The following is a 20525-nucleotide window of genomic DNA, read 5'->3' as shown; positions in this document are numbered from 1 at the left end:
AGTGCCTAACCAAAATTTGTCATATCAGCAACTGTTTAGAGAATTAAAAAATTAAAATATTCACAGCAAACTGAACTCTTCAAATAGGTGCACACAGGTATATTATATCCTACTGGCCAGACAAGTCAGATCAAACCATTATTATTGTAAAAATATTAACATAAGAACATTGTCAATAAATCAACATGAAAACCTATAACCTAGGGAAGAGACATAAAGAAATGAACAACTAAAATGAATGAGGGGAAAGTATTAGACTGAAATTGGACAATTTGAACATTAAAAGTTTAACACAATGTTTCAAAACTACTCCAATTATCTATAAAGCCCACATTGTTTTCAGAGCACCACCTGGACATCCAGCAGTTCAGCGACCATAACCTACTGTAAGCTACACCACCACGCCGCATATGGATGGGGCGAGAGCATATTCTGCATTGGACAGTGCCTTCGCTAATTTACACACCTCTACAATGTTACTCTTAGTAACCTCTGACTGACGAAGGTGTATATAACACCTATTTGTCCATATAGTACACAACAGTAGAAGGGCTTTATTTATAATTGCACTATCCGTTGCACCCAGATGAGGATGGGTTCCCTTTTGAGCTTGGTTCCTCTCAAGGTTTCTTCCTCATATTGTCTCAGGGAGTTTTTCCTTGCCATCGTCACCTCTGGCTTTCACATATTTCACATATTTACAATATATTTTTTTTGAATCCATTTATTTCTGTAAAGCTGCTTTGTGACAATGTCCATTGTTAAAAGCACTATACAAATAAAATTGAATTGAATTGAATATAATTAACTCCTACATTGATAACTATCTTTGAAAACCTGTGCTTGCCTAAGACCCTAAGAATACCTGCTATGTCCGGCGCCCTGGCTCCCGGTATATGCCTAACTAAAGCTGCTGGTGCCCCTCAGGGCCTAGATAATTTCACGTGCTGCAAGATAACCAGAGCTCTTTCAGGTTTCTCAGTGAGTGCTTCACTGCGAAGAGCAAACCTGTTGGACACGTGAAATGGAGAGGAGTGGTGCTCCCGTGGTCGAGCCTTAGCGTTAGCTTCGGCTTTGCTATTATGTTGCCGAGTCATCACCCAATGCATGCATTGGCCTTTAGTGACCATTTAGTAAAATATCGTGCTCTCCTCATCAATTGTCTCAATTGACTCTCAAAACTCTGCCTCTGTTTTTCTGTAGCTGCTGCCTCTGAGGAGCTGTGCAACTCATTTGTGCACTTTTTTCCAAGACTGAAAAAAGTTAAATTGACTCAACAATTGACTCTACAATCACCTTCCTTCACGCACCTCCTCTTTTCCTGATTGTATCTCCCAGTCTGTACATTCTATCTGTTATCTTTCTTGCTTTATTCCCACTACACCAGCCTCTATTATTGAGTTACAAAAGAAAGCTAAAATATCATCATGCCAACTAGATCCTACTGGCACAGCACCTCTCAAAAACTGTATGTCAGATATTGTGGACCCTATTTCTCACCTAATAAATTTTAGTTTAACTCTGGGAATTGTGCCAGCAGATCTAAAAATGGAAGCTGTTACCCGATTTTGAAAAACCTGGGTCTAGATCCAGCAGAGCCAATCAACTATAGACCGATATCCAATCCCTCTTTTGCAGCTAAACTCTTGGAAAGGGTGGTCGCATCTCAAGTTCAAATACATCTCATCTCAAACAATCTGTATGAGCCCTTTCAATCTGGGTTCAGGTTCCCCCCCCCCAGCACAAAACCCGCATTTATCAGAGTTTTGAATGATTTCCTTTGGGCTGCTGATTCTGGGGCTCTCAGTATTCTTCTGCTTCTTGATTTAAGTGCTGCTGTTGATAGTGTCTTACTACACTTCTTGCACATTTATCAGCTATTGGTATTACTGGTACAGCTCTATCCTGGTTTAAATCATATCTCACAGATTCCCAACATTTTATTGCAACTGGAAATTACAAAACTTTTTCTGCTGCTGTTTCTCAAGGTGTCCCTCTAGGCCCTGTTCTCAGTTTAGCCCTTGCACCACCATTGCTACTAGGTGGCATCCATGAGATCAAGGAGTGAATGCACAATAATTACCTCAAACTCAACACAGATAAAACAGATGTCCTTTTAGTTGGTCCTAATGCTTTATTCTCTAAACACTCATATCTATGCTTTAATATTGATAGAGTCCTTGTCAAAAGTCCACACCTTTATTTCTTCGCATTTCGACTACTGGACCTCCCATTTCATCCACTTTCTTTAAGTTACATTGGTCATCCATCTCCTACTGTATTCAATACAATGGATATAAAAAGTCTATACACCCCTGTTAAAATTGAAGATTTTTGTGAAATAAAAAATTGAAACTAAGCTTAATCATGTCAGGACTTTTTCCACCCTCAATGTGAAATTACAATGTATAAAAATTAAGTGAAAAACAATCAGAAACATTTTAGGGAAAAATAGGAAAAATAAAGTTACAATAACCTGGTTGGCTGTGTTCAGAAGGAATAATCAAAAACTGATTATTCATGTGATTATACATGTGACAACTTTCTTAAGGTCACCTGGCTGCAGTTTCTCACAATCCCTAGACTCACACTTTCCTCCATGGGTGGCAGGTCCTTCAGTATTGGTGTGTCCAGGTTATGGAATTCACTTCCACAGAGCCTCCAAGAAATCGCCTCCATTTCCTCCTTCAGTACACAACTCAAAACTCATCTCTTCACTCAGTGCTATAACTCCCTAATTGTAATTGTAGCTCTAGCCCCTTTGACATAATACTTTCCATTACTTCATCCTTCATCCTTCACTTCTGTTAACTTGTGATTTTGTGATTTTTTTTTTTTTTTTTTTTTGATTAAATTTTATGAGTCTGTTACTTAAGAATTGTCTTTTTATCACACTGATGTAAAGTGACCTTGGGTTTGAGAAAGGCACTATATAAATATAACTTATTATTATTATTATTAGTCTGAAAAAAATGGGGTCATTGCATAACTAACGAAAACACTGGGCATGAGAAATTAATTTGATGGATTTGGAATTCTTTATACTAACATACGTAGCCACAAAAAATAAGCCTACCCGATCCATTCCACTAATTATTTTTACAGACCCCCAGGGCTATATTCTGAATTTCTTTATGAATTTGCTGATTTCATCTCAAACCTGGCTGTTTCGTTTAGACAAAGCATTAATTGTTGGAGTCTTTAATGTTCATTTTGATAAACCCTAAGACCCTCTGAGAACAGCATTTGTGTCTATTCTAGATTCAGTAGGGGTTAATCAGAATGTAATAGGACCCACCCACAACTGTGGTCACACTCTTGATTTAATACTAATATTCAGATTAAATAAACTAGAAAATATAGTTAGAATTCCACAGTCTGTCTCAGATCAATATGCACTTTGCCATGCTACCACTTCAAAAGTACCTTCAAGTCAACTGTTATGTTCTGTTTTAGGCCCACTACTTTTTTCTCTATATATGCTACCTCTGGGTACTGGGCACTCCAGCTTAATAAAGTTGAGGAATGTGTGAAGGACATTAGACACTGGATGCTGAGTAACATCTTCCTACTTAATTCTGACAAGGCAGAAATACTTGTACTAGGACCACAGGCAGCTAGAAATAACATCAGTTGCATCATGTGCAGCAGTAAAAGACCGTGGTGTGATTATTGACTCCAGTCTCTCATTTGAAGCTCTATTATTACTATATCCTTCTTTCATCTCAGAAATATTGCTAAGATAAGAAATATAATTTCATTACATGATATAGAAAAACTAGTTCATGCTTCTGTTACCTCTAGGTTGGATTATTATAATGCCTTGCTGTCTGGAAGCCCCAGTAGGTGCATAAACAATCTTCACTTAGTACAGAATGCAGCAGCCACAGAGTCCTTACCGGTTCTAGTAAGAATTCTTTATACTAACATACGTAGCCACAAAAAATAAGCCTACCCGATCCATTCCACTGATTATTCACTGATTAATTGTTGGAGTCTTTAATGTTCATTTTGATAAACCCTAAGACCCTCAACTAGAACCGGAAAATATGACCAAATCACTCCTATCATATCCACACTGCATTTGCTCCCAGTAAAATTTTGCACTGATTATGAAATACTACGACATATAAAACAATGAATTATGAATGGTCTCACACTGCAGTACCTGAGTGAACCTCTGGTCTTTTATGATACCCCATGCCTGCTTCAGTAAAAAGGTGTAGGCTCTTTGTTGGTACCAAAAGACTGCAATTGCTAAGAACATTTTACACTGAAGCCTCTGTCATTGCACAGTTGATAACTTTAGTTTGATATGACAGACTTAAAGTTAAAACTGTAGTGATGCTCATACTGAAGTTCATATTCACACAATTACTATTATTTGTCTCTATAGTATACAGTTATAGAAGAGACATTATTTATAATCACACTATCCAGTGTCACCCAGAAGAGGATTGGCTCCCTTTTAAGTCTGGTTCCTCTCAAGGTTTCTTCCTCTTGTCATCTGTTTTTCCTTACCACCATTGCCTCTGGCTTGCTCATTAGGGATAAATTTACATTTTTAAAAGCACTATATGAATATTAAAAAAAGAATCTAATTAAATTGAGCCTTTCTACTTCACAATAATTCTAATATACTTGTTTATGGGGCAGTTTAAACCCCCATAATTAATTTAATCAGTCTAACACATTCACTTTCAGTACCCTGACACGAGACCCATTTAAAAAAAAAAGCAGAACTGTGTCACAGCATAATGAAAGCAGTATAGTGACACTGAGTTATACAATTACATGTTTTATATCTTACATATTGTATACAAATACAATAAAACAAAAAGGAGTCCAACATATATTCTAGGTCAGAAAATAGTTTTCCATGTTTAACAAAGACAAAAAGGGGCAGGATTCCAGTGCAAAATACATCTAGCTAGCTGCATTGTGAGTCCCTGTGTAGCGGCACTGTGTAGCAGTGAACGGTTTGTTAATCAGTCTGTACCTGTTGAATAATGTCAAGCTGAGCACACAAGGAGAGAAACTGGTGAGCTTCCTCTGGGGACAGGAGTACTTTGGTCTCTCCATTTACAGTAACCTTAAGTTGCCAAATACAGGATATGGAATCTGTATGCCTGCTTTCATATTTCATTTTTAGTATGCGGAGTGTCAATGGCATGCAGAGTGACTGTAGAATCTTTATGGAGTCTTAAGGGATCTGAGTGGTACACATATCCATATTGAGCAGTCTGATAGCCTGAGGGAAGAAGCTCCTCCTGAGCCTCTCAGTTTTAGCCATCAGACTACAGAAGCGCTTGCCTGATTGTGGGACACCTATTGAGATTCTGTGTGGAGCAGATGTGGATCCCCTCTGTCACCATATATGAGCATCTCTCCAGGTAGAAAGCAAAACACTGCTATCCTGTGTCATGAATTCCAGGACTCAGATTCCACATTTGAGTATCTTCCCTGGGGAATCTTCCGTATTTGAAAAAAAAGGTAGGTGACCCTCAACTCTATAGTCCACACAGGTTTAAATTGTTATAAGAAAAAGAAATAAAAGACCTTCTACGAACAAAACAAAAATAAGGCACTCGAAGTAGCATGGCACTGTCTCTTCTTTTATGACTCCTCTACTGACTTGAAGTTCTAATGCCCTCTAGTGGCAGGAATGTAACACTGCACCTGAACCATCAGCATTACACCTACAGAGACAGTGTAATCATTTGCAATGGTTACACTTCCACCCCTTCTGCCAAGAATTGACCCATAAAACTTTAAAAATTAACAATGTGGACATTGTCAGAGTGTTCATGGTAATCAAACATAGCAACCTTGTCATTACATTTTCAAGGGCCTTTGCAGGCCCTTTCGATTTAGATGCTAGTTTAGCACTGAAATTCGCCTCAACTTTGGACAACAGACAATAAGTCTTAACACATACCCATCTGTTCCAAGATGGCACCAAGGATGGCTGCCATGTCGTGAGCTCCCAAACAACTTTGCAGTTTTTTTATTTATTTTTATGTTATAGCTAGAAGTGGAAGGCAAGCCAGCGTCTTTCTGAGGCTCAGGAGAAGAACCAAACACCCTTCACTTCCCAGCATTCTCCTGGCAAACATACAATCCCTGGAAAACAAGCTTTGTCACTTAAGAGCACAGGTTCTTTTTCAATGAGTAATATGAGATATCAACACGATTTGCTTAACAGAGACTTGGCTGTCAGAAGAAGTACCAGACAGGGCCATTGAGTCCGCAGAGTCCTTTGTACACCAAGCAAACAGAATTAAATATCTTCCTGGTAAGAGCAAAGGAGGAGGAGTATGTATTATGATTAACATATCTAGGCGTGAGCCCGGGCTTGTACAAACCCTCAAGATTTCCTCCTTTGTCGACCATCCTGGCTACCGAGGGAGTTTACATCAGTTATTATACTGAGTGTTATATCCCCCTATGAGCTGACACAATGATGGCACTTAAGGAACTCTACAGAGCAATCAGTGAGCAGGAAACTGTTCACCTGGAGGCCGGTTTTATTACATTCAGGGATTTTTACTACTCCTCCCAACAACATAGATGAATACACAGATTCTGTTTTAAGATTCATCAGGAAATTTGTGAAGGATGTTGTTCCAACCAAAACAGTCCAGGTGTTTCCCAATCAGAAACCCCGGATTAATAGCAGCATTCAGCAAGCTATAAACGCAACTGTTACTATACTGTTTATCCTGTTTCAGTTTCTGCCTACAGGGAGGAGTAGAGTGGAGGAATGATCCAATTTGCCGAATGGGGGAGGGTGATGAAGGAGGGCTTTGTAGGCATTCCGGAAAGGAGAATAACTATGGTTGAGTGTCTGGTGTTGCAGGAGATGTGTTGGTAGAATTTGGGGATAGCCTGTTTTAAATTTGCTTTGTTAAAATCCCTGACTGTAATAAAACCGGCCTCCAGGTGAACAGTTTCCTGCTCACTGATTGCCCTGTAGAGTTCCTTAAGTGCCATCATTGTGTCAGCTCATAGGGGAATATAACACTCAGTATAATAACTAATGTAAACTCCCTCGGTAGAAATAATGCTTTTGTCTCTGGGAATGGAGAGGAATTCAGTTATATTCAAGACCATCAGCCAGTTAACTGCAAGACCATCAAAACAGCCATGTTTGCATACAGAGACAAAGTGGAAGCTCAGTTCAACACCTGTAATGCACGGAGCCTGTGGCAAGGATTGCAGACCATAACGGATTTTAAAACCAGAGCTGCATTGTGATTTGCCCTGACTCTTACTCCCATCATCAGTAAGTGCTTCGGGAGATACATCAAAGACAAGATCTGCTCCATGCTCCCAACTACACTAGACCTACTTTCATTTGCCAACCGCCAAAATAGATCTATGGATTATCCAATTACCACCGCAATACATATGAGTCAAAGTCATATTTATTGTCTTTTTAGCACATTACATGGCAATGAATAAAAACAAAACACAGTAACTTCAGGAAACTACCATGCAAAATGTAGTAGACATTGACAAGGACTAAAAGACAGTAAATACAGACAATAAATATGAGGTGGAGGGGGTGTTCACAGTTAGACATGGCTGTTCAGAAGTTTGACTGCTTGTGGGGAAAACTGTTCCTGAGTCTGGACGCTCTGGCCTAAATACTTCTTTGCCTCTTCCCTGATGGGGAGGTGCTTAAACCAGTTGTAGGATGGATGAGAGGGTTCTTTCCAGATGGAAGTTGCCTTCCTCACACTCCTTGTGATGTCAATGTCCTCATTGCCAGGAAGGTAGGCATCAGTGATGTGCTGTGCCATCTTCACTACCCACTGCAGGGCTTTCCTGTAAGATGCTGAGCAGTTTCCATACCAGACAGTGTTACAGCTGGTGAGTCCACTCTTAATGACATCTGTAGAAACCAGTGAGGATGGAGCAGGGCATGCCAGCTCTCTTCAGCCTCCTTAGATAATACAGGTTCTGTTAGGCCTTCTTTACTAAGGAGGAGGTGTTCAGTGACCATATTTGGAGACATACAGGCCCAGAAATTTTAAGTTCTGCATTGTTTCAACTTCTGTGCCATTGATGAATAATGGCCTTGGTGCATCTGAAGTCAACAATTATTTTGTCCTGTTAACATTCAGGGAGAGATTGTTGGAATCATACCAGGCTATGAGTTGGTTCACTTCATCCCTATATGCTGTCTCATCATTGTTGCTGATGAGCCCCACAACTGTGTTTTCCAATGCAGTCAAGAATCTGCAGGGTGTATAACAGTGGACTCAGTCCACAGCCCTGTGGGTTGAGAGGTCTGTGTGTTGATGCTTACAACCTGTGGTCTGTTGCTCAGGAAGTCAAGTATCCAATTGCACACTGATGTGCTTAGTCCAAGTGCTGACAGTTTTTCAATAAGTGTCTGTGGGATGCTTGTCTTTGTTTTCCAAGTGTGAGAGGGCCAGGTGAATTGTGAATGCATCACCTATGGAGCAATTATGTCTGTATGCATATTGTTGAGGGTCCAGTGTGGGTGGGATGAGTGCTTTGAGGTGAGCCATGACCAGTATTTCAAAACACTTCATGACCACAGGGGTGAATGTGACAGGTGGTAGTCATTGAGGCAAGACACTGTAGACCTCTTAGGCACCAGGGTGATGAGACAGATTTAAAGCACACAGGGATGACTGCCTGCTCAAGGGAAATGTTGAAGATGTCCAGAAAAATATCTGCTAGTTGGTGGGCACATACCTTGAGTACGCAACTTGAGATACCAACTAGTCTGCTGGCTTTGTGTGGGTTCACCCTGAGGAGGGTCCTCCAAACATCACTTGTAGAAACAGACAGCACCTGGTGGAGGGGTAGACTTGATCATCTTCCTGGAGTTAGTTGCTTCAAATCATGCATAGAATTCATTCAGTGTGGCTGGTAGAGAGGTGTCACTCATACATGTGAGGTGATATTTCTGCCTGTAGTCAATGACACATTGAATGCCCAAATAAGCACTTGTTACAACCGTGGTAAGCAGAAAAGCATCTCAAATGTACAACACATCAAACCTTGTTGTGGGTGAGCTACAACAGCAGAAGTCCACATCATGCACAGACTCACAGAAACTGGACAGTTGAAGACTGGAAGACTAATCTCGAAGACTGAGAGTGTGTGCCCATGATAATCTCAGATTCTTGTTCTTGGCTGACAGGAGTGGAACCTGATGTGGTCATCTGCTGTTGTAGCCCATCCTTCTCAAAGTTTGATGGTTTGTGAGCACAAACTCACCAAAACTGTCCAGTTGAAGACTGGAAGACTAATCTCCAAGTATGTACAACTCTGGCTCATGATGTAGAGATTGCAGTAGGCAGAAGTGTGTACAGATAGTTTTTGTTTTAGGAAAGTTGAACCCATTATTGACTGACTACACAGGGGTTTTATTTATGCATAGTTGTAGTTGTTGTTCAATGGTATTCATATTTTTTCCCTTGCAGCAAATACAGAGATTGTTAACATAAAGTCTGTGCAATATATTAGACTCAATCACATTCACAATACTGTTGATTTTAATACTAAAATGAAAAAGAGTGCTTCCTGAGGTACTCCCAGTTTTCATGTGTGTAAGTTTGATATGGTAGAGCCTACCCTGAATTTAAAATGTGTACAGGATAAAAAATTGGAGCGTAAAATGGGCAGACACCCCCTAAAACCCATTTGGTGCAAGTCTTTTAAAATGCCATACTTCCATGTTGCGTCATATGCTTTCTCTAGATAAAAAAACAACAGCAACAGAATGTTCTTTTTTTTAACAAAGATTCCAGTCTAACAAGGTGATCAAGTGTGCTCTTACCCTGTCTAAAACCACACTGAAGTCTACTTATTTGATTGTCAGTTTCTAGCTTCCAGACAAGATGATTATAAACCATCCTCCACATGGTTTTACAAAGACAACTAGTCAGGGCTATAGGGCAGCAACTGTTGGGGTCATTGTGGTCCCTGCCTGGTTTAGGTATGGGTATGATTACTGCTTCTAGCCAGGAGGCTGTCCTGATGTCCAGACTACATGTAAGTTTTTAAGAAGCATAGACAGAGCACTATAGGGAAGTTGCTTTATAAACTGATAGTGAATCTTGTCTGGCCCAGTGGCAGTATCATGGGACTTCTTTATGGCGTTCATGAGTTCTGTCATTGAGAAGGGCTGGTTATATTGTTCTGTATTGTCTGAGTAGAACTCAAGTTGTTTCTTTTCTTGCTGTACATACTGTATATTGTGCGGGGGAGTTTTGTGTTGAGGAGTTCTTTTTGAATGTCTCTGCTCGCTTGTTTGCTATTTCATGTTTTCTGGTGAATACCTTGATGTTTGAGGCATTTTTGATCTGCTTACTTTGCCCTTCATCTGGAGCATCATACCCCAAACCTTCTTTGCTGGTGTATTTAGTGTTAGGCTTGATACCAATTGAATACAACTTTGTTTCTTTGTTGCACTGATGACTCTTCAGGTCTGTACTCTACATATTTTGAACTTGGTTAGATTCTCTGTTGTTGGGTGTCGGTTAAAAATCCTTTCTGCTTTTTTACAGGCCTCAACAGCCGTTTTACAGTTTTCATCAAACCAAAGATTACATCTTCGATTTGGTTTTCCTGATGTCTTTGGGATAACGTCACCTGTGACTGATATTAGATTATCAGTGAACGACCTTATTGGGTCCTGGATATACTGAGGCTCTATCTTAATTTTCTCCTGGCAAAGGGTCTGAAATTAAGGCCAGTTAGCTTTTTTTTAAGCTGCCATCTTTGTGCTCTTTGTTGCCTGTCTGTTGCCTGTCTGAAGCAATTGCTCCCACATAGTTCTTCCCATCTTTGCCAGGAGATGTCAAGCAATAATTCAGGTTCACATAGGGTCAAATCAATTGCAGAGTATGTCCCATGTCCTACATGCAGATAGGTATTTCACTTATCATTTAGCAAACAGAGGGCATTTTTAAAGTTCTCTATAGTCTTGCCATTTTAGACTTGTCCCAGTATTTGTTTTAGAAATGGAAATTAAAAGATGATTCCATAATTTTTTCCTCAACATTGAGTGATTCCATACTTTTTTCCTCTACTTGATTTGGAAAAAGACATGCCATTAATAAAAAAAAATTTTTTTTTTAATGTATGTTTCACAAAGCCATAATGTTAAGCTATTGGACAAAACCTTTTTTGTGTCATATTTGCAATTTGTTTGTTTGCTATAAAGTAAAAAAGCTGGGTGAATATCCTCTGATGAGAGCTGCCCAAACCATCTCTTGGTAAGGGAACAGCCTTACCAACACTGGAAAGCCTCTACCAGGCCAGGGTCATCAGGAGGGCCCACATCCTCATTAAGGACAATAGCCATCCCCAACACAGCCTATTCACACTCCTACCATTCACAAGCCTGTGTGAACAGGCAGATACTACAAAAGTGCAAAAGCAAGAACAAGTCTGAAATTTTTTTTATCCACAGGCCATCAGGCTTGTGAATGAATCTCATCCACTACCCGTCCCCCCAACACAGCAGACAGTTCGCCCTCTGATCTTGGGCTTTACCACACCCTGCCTTATCCCACACACATATTTACAAATGAGAACATCACCATGGACCACTGCTCAGCCTACCTCTGGAGGCCTTTTCACATGTTTATGTTGCACATATACACTTTGTATTGCACATGAACGGCTCATGTTTACAATGCATGTATACACTTTCTCTTACACTTTTTTGCACTATTTGTAATTTATGTTTTTGTGTTTTCTGTACGTCCTGTTTAAAGTATGTCAGAGGTTGCTGGAAAGATTCGCAGAACAGGACATGGAATTTCTTAAGACAGTAAGAATTCCTGTACATATGACATACTCTTAAATCTTGCATTATACACTCATCAGTTGTATGCATACCTGAAGTTTCCTGGACACTGGAGGAAACTTTTTACTTGCTGCAGCACTTTTCTCCTTTTTGTACCCAATTGCATGATATGGTAGAATCTACAGTTTACAGACAACTGTTTGCACTGGTTTCTTCCATTTTATTTAGTTAGTATGCACTGTCCTGCGTATTAATTGTACATTTTGCTCTTGTCTCACGCTCAAGTATTTGCACTTTATTTAGTCCTGTGTATCATGCTACTGCATTTCTGTTTTGCACTATGTTCCCCATTATAATGTATACAAATTATTTTGAGAAATGAAACCTTTTCTTTATTTGCTATTCAAATCTTTTTACAAATAATTGCATCAGTTTACAATGTAAACAATGTAAACAGGCCCGACAGCACTGATTAAAAACAAATCAGCACAAGTTGGTGGTCACTGAAATAGAGTAGAGTGCAAGAGGACATCTTTGGCTGAATTGTAATTGAGTATCTCGGAGTGAAAGGACTTGAGGCTGCTCTTCAAGGCCTTCTGCTGGCTGGTCTGCGGTTTGTTCCTGTACTTCACAGTCAAAAGCTTATCTGCCAGATAGTGTAGCCACAGTACGTTGGAGTGAGGGTTATAGTCTGCCCAGCAGTTACTACAAGATGAGAATTAAAAATCAGTAAGTAAAATAAACTAAAACTACTAAAAACTAAGCAAAAACAATTCATAAGTTGAACTCATTTATCAAACATTTGAAAACAAACTTTTCAATAAAAGAAAAGTTTAAAATAAGATACTTATAATATATAAGTATAAAGGAAGAAAAGAAATTACTGCGCAAAAAGGGCTATGTTTCATGCTAGTAGTTAGGGGTGGGTGATCTGGCAAAAATATAATTTTTTTCAGGCTGGATCACAATCCACAATATCACGATTAATATTTATTTTTTTGCAAGTTATTAAACAGAGCTACAGATGTGGACAAAATTAATTCCTCCTGAAAAGTGATGAAATTAAAAGCAATTGTCTCATGTATACCTGCATGCCTTTGGTATGTCGTAGCGTAAAGCAAAGAAAGTGCGAGAAGAGAAATTATTGCTTATTCTACAAAGATATTCTAAAATGGACTGGACAGATTTGTTGGTACCCCTAGAAAATATTATAAATATTCAGATTATAGTCATATTTCAAGCTAACTGTTTTCTTTAATTAGTATCACACATGCATTCAATCTTCTAATCAGTCATTTAGCCTATTTAAATGGAGAAAAGTAGTCACTCTGCTGTTTGGTATCATCATGTGTACCACATTGAACACAGACCAGAGAAAGCAAAGGAGACTGCTGTCTGAGGATATCAGAAAGAAAGACAAGCATGTTAAAGACATAGGCTGTAAGACCATCTCCAAGCAGCTTGATGTTCCTGTGACTACAGTTACAAATATTATTAAGAATTTTAAGGTAAATGGGACTGTAGCCAACCTCCCTGGATGTGGCCGCAAGAGGAAAATCATCCCCAGATTGAACAGAAGGATAGTGCAAAAGGTAGACAAAGAGCCAAGGAAAACTTCCAGAGAGATACATGCTGAACTTCAAGGTCAAGGTACATCAGTGTCTGATCGCACCATCTGTCACTTTTTAGCGACAGTGGGCTCAATGGAAGAAGACCCAGGAGGACTCTACTGTTGAAAGAAAATCATTAAAAAGCCAGACTGCAGGGCACAGTGAAATCCCAAGACTATCAAGGCATTCTGGAGCGAAACATACTGCCCAGTGTCAGAAAGCTCTGTCTCAGTCGCTGGTCATGAGTCCTCCAACATGATAAAGACCTAAAACCCACAGTAAAAGCATCCAAGAATGGCTAAGAACAAAACAATGGACTATTCTGAAGTGGGCCTCTATGAGCCCTGATCTGAATCCTATCGAACATCTATGGAATCTGTGGAGCTGAAACATGCAGTCTGGAGAAGGCACACTTCAAACCTGAGACAGCTGGAGCAGTTTGCTCAGGAAGAGTGGGACAAACTACCTGTTGACAGGTGCAGAAGTCTCATTGAGAGCTACAGATACACTAAAGGTTGTGCAACAAAATATTAGGTTAAGGGTCCCATCATTTTTGTCCATGCCATTTTCATTTGTTTTATCATTTAAAATATTCTGTTGAAACAAAAATCAAAAGCAAAGTCTGATTTTTATTAAATATGGAATAAACAATGATGGATGCAAATTACTTTTATCAGTTTCAAGTTATTTCAGAGAAAATTGTGGGTTCTTCTTTTTTCGTGGAAGAGTACCAACAAATTTGTCCACATCTGTACTAAACTAATGGCCTTATTGATGAAAATATAGCTCTAAAAGGAAACATAACCCCTGAAAAAGAATAACAGACACAACTTAGGTCAAAGTATCTTTTCAAAGAAGTTTAATTAACTTTACTTCCCAAGAAAATGCAATTATAAAATGAAAACCATCCAAGCATGGATAGCGCACAGTAAAATGTGAAATAAAACATATTTTATTTCATCACCTCTCCTAATGTCTTCAGTGTTTAAAAGTGCCATAAGATGGAAAGGTGATTGACAGGCAATTTAAATACCACGTACATTAGCAAAGTTGGTTTAAATTTTTATTCTAAATTTTTAAAACAAGCTATTTGTGTTTCACTGTTTTGGCTGTTATTATACTTCTCTTTGCATTGTTTGTACAGCTGAGGAATGGTGGCATGACAACTATTTTTACAAGTCACTTAAAACCCTTGTTTTCAATCATTTTGATTAGAACTATATCCTTAGCCAGGTAAAATGACAGACTTACTTTTTTTCTCTTACAGGCTGCCTTTTTCAAATGCATTTATTATTGTGTTTTCTTTAGCCCTGTTTCTGGCTATGGTGCCCTGTCCGTTATGTAAAATCCATCAGTTCCATATAACTGATGTTGAATTTTTTAGGCATCAACTCCTCAATGCCACTATGTTGCCAAATGAAATGTCTAGGAAAAAATAAATAGGGAACTGCCTACTCGATTATTATTCGTTTGTTCATGTGTCTGTCAGGGAGAATACAAGCTGGACAATATAGTATGGTTCATAGAACAACCTGGGATGTCTGAGCATTTTCAGTGCAACTGACAAAATGTGTTTAGTATCACTGTACCCGTGATCTCTCTGTGAAAGCTGATGGTAGAGACATTTCAATCGTTCACAACCTAAAATAGTCATATTGCCCACCCCTACTAGCAGTGCTAGTTACTCAGTTTGCTTAGAGATGCTTACTTGTTCTCTTTCTTCATCAGACGGTAGATTTCAAACTGATAGTCACCCTGGCCCATGAATAACTCTTCTTCATTTGCTATATCACAGGACACTGTTAGGCCATCTAAAAGCAAGAAAGATGGGAAGAAAAAAACATTTTAAACTGAAGGGTGATTTGCACTGAAATAAGATTAATCTTTTTACTTAAAAATATTTAACTATTCTGGTACTTTTCAGCCTCATCTATACCACAACTGAATGGTTTTATGAACTCCTCACTCAAAAGGGTTTGTAAAAACTCTAACTCTGCATTACATTTCCTTTTATAGGAGATGGGACTGATGGGTATACCGTACCTCAATTATCCTGTGAGCGTGCATGGGCACCACAAAACTTTAAGGAAAACATAAGTAATCAGAATTGTTTTACAGTCAAGCTCCAGTGTTTGAATGCTGGATAAAACATCATATAAGCCATTTCCAGACTACCTTAAGACCTTTATTGTTAGATTATTTTACATTATATTTGCAGGTATACACTAACTGTCCACTGTCCAAGAACAGGAATCTGAGACTATCATGGGCACAGGCTCACCCAAACTGGACAGTTAAAGACTGGAAAAAGACCAGGTGACCAGCCCTTCCATTATTTTGGAAGCCTATCAGGTTTTCTGTTCCTTTTTCAGTTTAGAGAAATTCTTGTCCATGTTAACTGCTAACATATTCTTTAAATAGTGAAAGAACATACATGCAGAAAGCATAAGAACAAATGATCAGTTTTGTGACAGAGATGAAATTTTGAACTCACCAATCTCAAGACGTGAGAGTGAATAGTCTATAATGTTAACATGAACTCCTCGTGCCTCTATGGAGTGTACTGAGCCATTCAGAATAAACTGATTAAACTTCTGTTTAGTATTTTTCACCAGAATATTTCCCCAATGCAGGTCTCTGCAGAAACAGAATACATATGATAAATAATGGATACATACAATAAATAATGGATAGTATCCATTAGGTTACTATAGACAGAACTAATAACCTTCAGTTCACTTTAGCACAACTTAATATTGCTTGATCAGTTGAAAACAGAGGTAGACAGAGAAACACTAAACTAGGTAACTCTTTATACTTACATGTCTGGAGTTTGATTACCAAAGTACCCTGTATTATTCAAGTACTCCTGCTCCAAAAAAAATGTCAGTCTGGGAGTGTATTGGTGGCACATGTAATCCTGTATGTAATATTACCTGTGTTCGAAGCAAAGTGCCTCTTCAGCAACAGCCAGTGCAGCAGTAACCTGGTGCAGCACACTTTTAGCTTGGGCCATAGATGTGAGCTACACACAGACAAGCACATAAACACACAGATCGGTTACAATGTATTTCTCCTCAGTGTTAATGGTGTAGTAGGTAAACTTAGGTTCTGCAAGTATTGTCAAGATCTTTTTAATACTTATTTAATACCAATTTAGCCAATTATCTAACATCAAATCAAAAAAAGATTCACAGGTATCTTGAAATGAATAGAATAGGCACTGGATCCACTGTGACCTTGTCCAGGATAAAGCAGTTACTGGAAATGACAGAATAAATTAGGGAAAATGCTCACTCAAAACACATCTATAGTGAAAGTCCTAATCTGTTGGCCATTATGGCATCAGATACTCTTCAACCTTGCCCTAAACAGTAAGTGCAACAATTAATCAACACCAACTACAGGTGCTGTACCTTTTTTGATGGACACCTTGTTTCTCTTTTGTGCTGTACTGTTGAGCATGATGAAGAGAAACTGATCCATGAGGCAGAGAATAGGGAGCTACGTGACCTTTCCTCTAAATATTAGAAAGACATTAACCAAAAGGAGGCTCCCATATACTAAAGCTTTATAAAATTTTGTAATAGTCGCCTAGTCTGACATATGCAAAACTCATAAAAATACATGTGTAGAACATTTCATACTAAAATTATTATAGCTCCTGTATGTCCAGTTAGCTAGCTAATTTGCAGATACAAAGACATAGTGATGCCTCATAGGAGAACTAAGTTAACTAATGCCATTAAATGTTACAGATTACTAATAACACATCTATTTTCACAGCTGAAGTAGAGATAATACCTGATAGGTCTGATGTTTGTTTATATTTTGCTTTTCCAGGGTATACAGATTGCGGCTTTGCCACACAATAGAACATTTAAGTGATTACTGTTTGGATGAGGTTTCAAGTCAATTTTAAGCCTATTTTCACCAGATCCAGTGCAAGCACTGCAACACTGCTACATCAATACATTCCTATCTTAGCATGACCTTTATATTTAGACCCTCAATAAACAATATTTTTAATTTTTTTTAAATATTAAAACTAAATATTGTATGAGTTAATTTGTACTAACTATTGTTTAACTACTATAACTATTTATCATAGTACTATAGCAGTATGTGTCCTTGTATCTGTTAAAATTCAAACTTTCTTGAGGATTTTAACTGCCACTAAGCAAACTCACCTGATTACCAAGCATTATATAATCATATACAGCACCAAATATAATATATTGACTAACCCAATGGAACAAATAATTGCTCCTCATTCTATATTGTAAATCACCCCACAGCATGCCTTGGTGTAAAATGGACTTAAAAGGCCACACTGATTAACCTGGAAGTATATAGGAAAAGGAGCCACTGTGGTGTAGCATAAAATTTATATTACAATTTAAGCTAAATAAATACTTTTAAGGCCTTGAATTTGCAAGATATAATCTAAAATAAATGAAGACTTTAAGGACCCAAGATCCTGATGTAAATACACCTGTATACCTTTCCATTCATATTCTCCAAATCACTGCCTCCAAACTCAAACTCCAGGATCAGAAAGAGCTGCTCCTTACCAAAGAAATCTGTACACATATAAAAATAACCAAGAAATTCTCATTAGAATCTAAATATTTAACTGAGCATTTATTTTGATACTGTTCTTGAAGATATGACATATGTATGTGTGTTTTCTGAAAATGTGGTTTTACCAGGTCTGTCATTCTCAGATCCCTTTTCTTGGTCAAACTTGTCCCACGCTTTGAGCAGAGCACTGGGATAGCACCCACGCACACAGTGAAGACTAAAACAATATTGTAAACATTGTAGTTCCATTAAACACAAAAATTAAAGCATGCTAAACTGGTTTCAAGCCATTAAAAACCAATTGAGAGTCAAATACATAAAATTAGCACATGTATCATACTTAATGAGGCCGATGAAACCATTTGTTCTGTTGTGCTCCCTGGAGTTGAGTGCACTTAGCTCCCTATGTGAAAAACAATCATTGGGCCAAGACAGATAAACATTACCACGCAGATTATCACATTTTTGCACAAATAAACTTACAGTAACTTCAGGATAGACCTGAACCTCTAACCCATGTTCATGATATTAGCAAACAGTTCCTTGATAAAGTAGGGTATAATTCAGGCCAAACAAGAAAAATGAATGGCCAAACTCTACCTTGATTATTTTATTTATTTTTCTGTTTTTTTTTTCCTTGTATCAAAAATGGTATTTTGCTGGTATAACTGCCAATTAATTGTTAACTTCCTAATAATTTTACCCACAGAAAACCAAACAAAAACTTGAGGGCTCACTAATGTAAAAACATACTTGGAAATAATAATTTCATGAAGAACTTCACCAAATGTTTTCTGTGGTTCACCATTGACTTTCTGATGGCCTTCCACTGGAATAATCTGAAACAATACAGAAAACTACTAATTACTTACTACATATGAACAATATCAGAATCATTGTTTGCTAGAACTAAATGTTTATAAACATTTTATACCAGTTTTTACACTCAAAGTGCCATTTATTTATTATTTATATAGAGTACCTTGTAGAGCACTTTGGTTTTATACATGCTTTATAAATAAAATTTACTTACTTACTAGACTTGAATAAACACTTGAGCAAAGCCAGTCACTCTTATAACATTACTAATATTAAAATTAATATTAAAAGTACCATAGTACCAAATTTAATTTAATTAGTTTTTAATTTTTGTCCAATTTACATTTACTCAAGGTCACTACTACGTAATGATAAATATGGACCTAGGAGCTTGAAGTCAAGCACTGCATTAAGAGCCAAAAGTTTAAAGGAAACATTTGACCCAAAAGTACCCTTAAAGATTGCCATTATTAAAACAGATGCTCTGTGAGAATCTTGATTCTGTAATTTTCAAAGATTCAGTGTGGGGTGGGGGGTGGGGGTGGTGGTATTTTTTCCCGCCTGTCAGTTATTTGCATTTCAACCTTTCTTTTTCTACAAAACAGCATAAAATGGAGAGTAGAAAAGAATGCATCCAGAAAGAAAAGAAGCTAAGAAAGAGGAATGACAATAGCAAACACTGGGCCTCATTTATCATTTCTTTATAAAATTGTGTGTAAATATTTACAAACAGATTTACAAAAAATTTGGAAACACTGATTTTCTTCATATGTAAAGTGCCCTGTCACAGCTCTTTTTCATTTAGTGACACCTACACAACTCCATAAAAGGTAATGCACAGAGAATGGAAACACTAAATGACTCTACTAAATGGTGAAGAAAAGGCAGAAAATCAGAAGTGGAAGTTATTTTGACTCTGCCAATAAAAATAAAATTAGCTGTGTAACAGCACCTGAAAAGGTCAACATCTAGAGGCAAACTACAAAAAGCTGAATTAGGTATGAATTAAGTGAGGTGGGGAAAAATGGTTTGGCATGAAAACGGAGGGGGAAAAAAGATCTACACTGTACCCAGGTGATCATTGACATCAGGCACATCACACAGGGAAGCTGCTATATTTAAATTGTTTTTAAGTGTCTCAGCCAACATGCTATCTAAAGTGTTGCACAGCATTAAAAGCAACCGTGACCAATTTATAAGACAGCTTTTAATCTCATACTGGTCTCTAAATAACCATTCCCTCATAACTTTGACAAAATAGTATTCTTAGTCTCTGACCTAGTGAACTAGCATGAGGATATGCTTTAGATAAAGACTACAAAGCACTTCTGTAAGTCATTCTGGATAAAGGCATCTGCTAAATGCTGTAAACTAAATAAATAAGCAATTTAAACTTGACAGTATAATCCACACATAAAAGTGCAGTAAACCATGCAAATTATATGATTTGAAGCCAATCAATCAAGGTTTACATTAGTTTATCTTCTTATGCTTAGATTTACATGCTCACACAAACCTTTTTCTAAAATTATGAGATTTTCATGAATACCAAAATGAAGGATTTACAAATAAATTCATTTGCATCCATCTTGATAAATGAGACCCAATGATTTTTCAGTGGTAGAACTGCTAACATTCCTCAAAGCAACTGGTCTTGGTAGAACTGCTAACATCACTCAAAGCAACTTAATTGGTTTCAAAATCTAATAATTCAT

At 37.8% G+C, this 20525-nt stretch overlaps 1 protein-coding gene across 1 annotated transcript in view; it reads right to left on the bottom strand.

Annotated features, from left to right (window-relative positions):
• Window positions 1-7067: 7067 nt before the first annotated feature.
• Window positions 7068-20525, bottom strand: part of haspin (histone H3 associated protein kinase) — a 32187-nt gene continuing 18729 nt past the window's right edge. Inside the window, exons 11-18 of the mRNA XM_026943008.3 lie at window positions 18745-18830; window positions 18332-18394; window positions 18117-18208; window positions 17911-17990; window positions 16344-16432; window positions 15902-16044; window positions 15116-15218; window positions 7068-12502 (exon numbers count right to left, since the gene is read on the bottom strand). Of these exons, the coding sequence (XP_026798809.1) occupies window positions 12298-12502; window positions 15116-15218; window positions 15902-16044; window positions 16344-16432; window positions 17911-17990; window positions 18117-18208; window positions 18332-18394; window positions 18745-18830 (861 nt within the window). The 3' untranslated portion in view covers window positions 7068-12297. The remainder of the gene's footprint in view (window positions 12503-15115; window positions 15219-15901; window positions 16045-16343; window positions 16433-17910; window positions 17991-18116; window positions 18209-18331; window positions 18395-18744; window positions 18831-20525) is intronic.

Source organism: Pangasianodon hypophthalmus, chromosome 28 (genome assembly GCF_027358585.1).
Source record: "Pangasianodon hypophthalmus isolate fPanHyp1 chromosome 28, fPanHyp1.pri, whole genome shotgun sequence".
Classification (NCBI taxonomy): Eukaryota; Metazoa; Chordata; class Actinopteri; order Siluriformes; family Pangasiidae; genus Pangasianodon; species Pangasianodon hypophthalmus.
The sequence above is the reverse complement of the archived record's forward strand: the minus strand, read 5'-3'. Positions and strand labels throughout refer to the sequence as shown.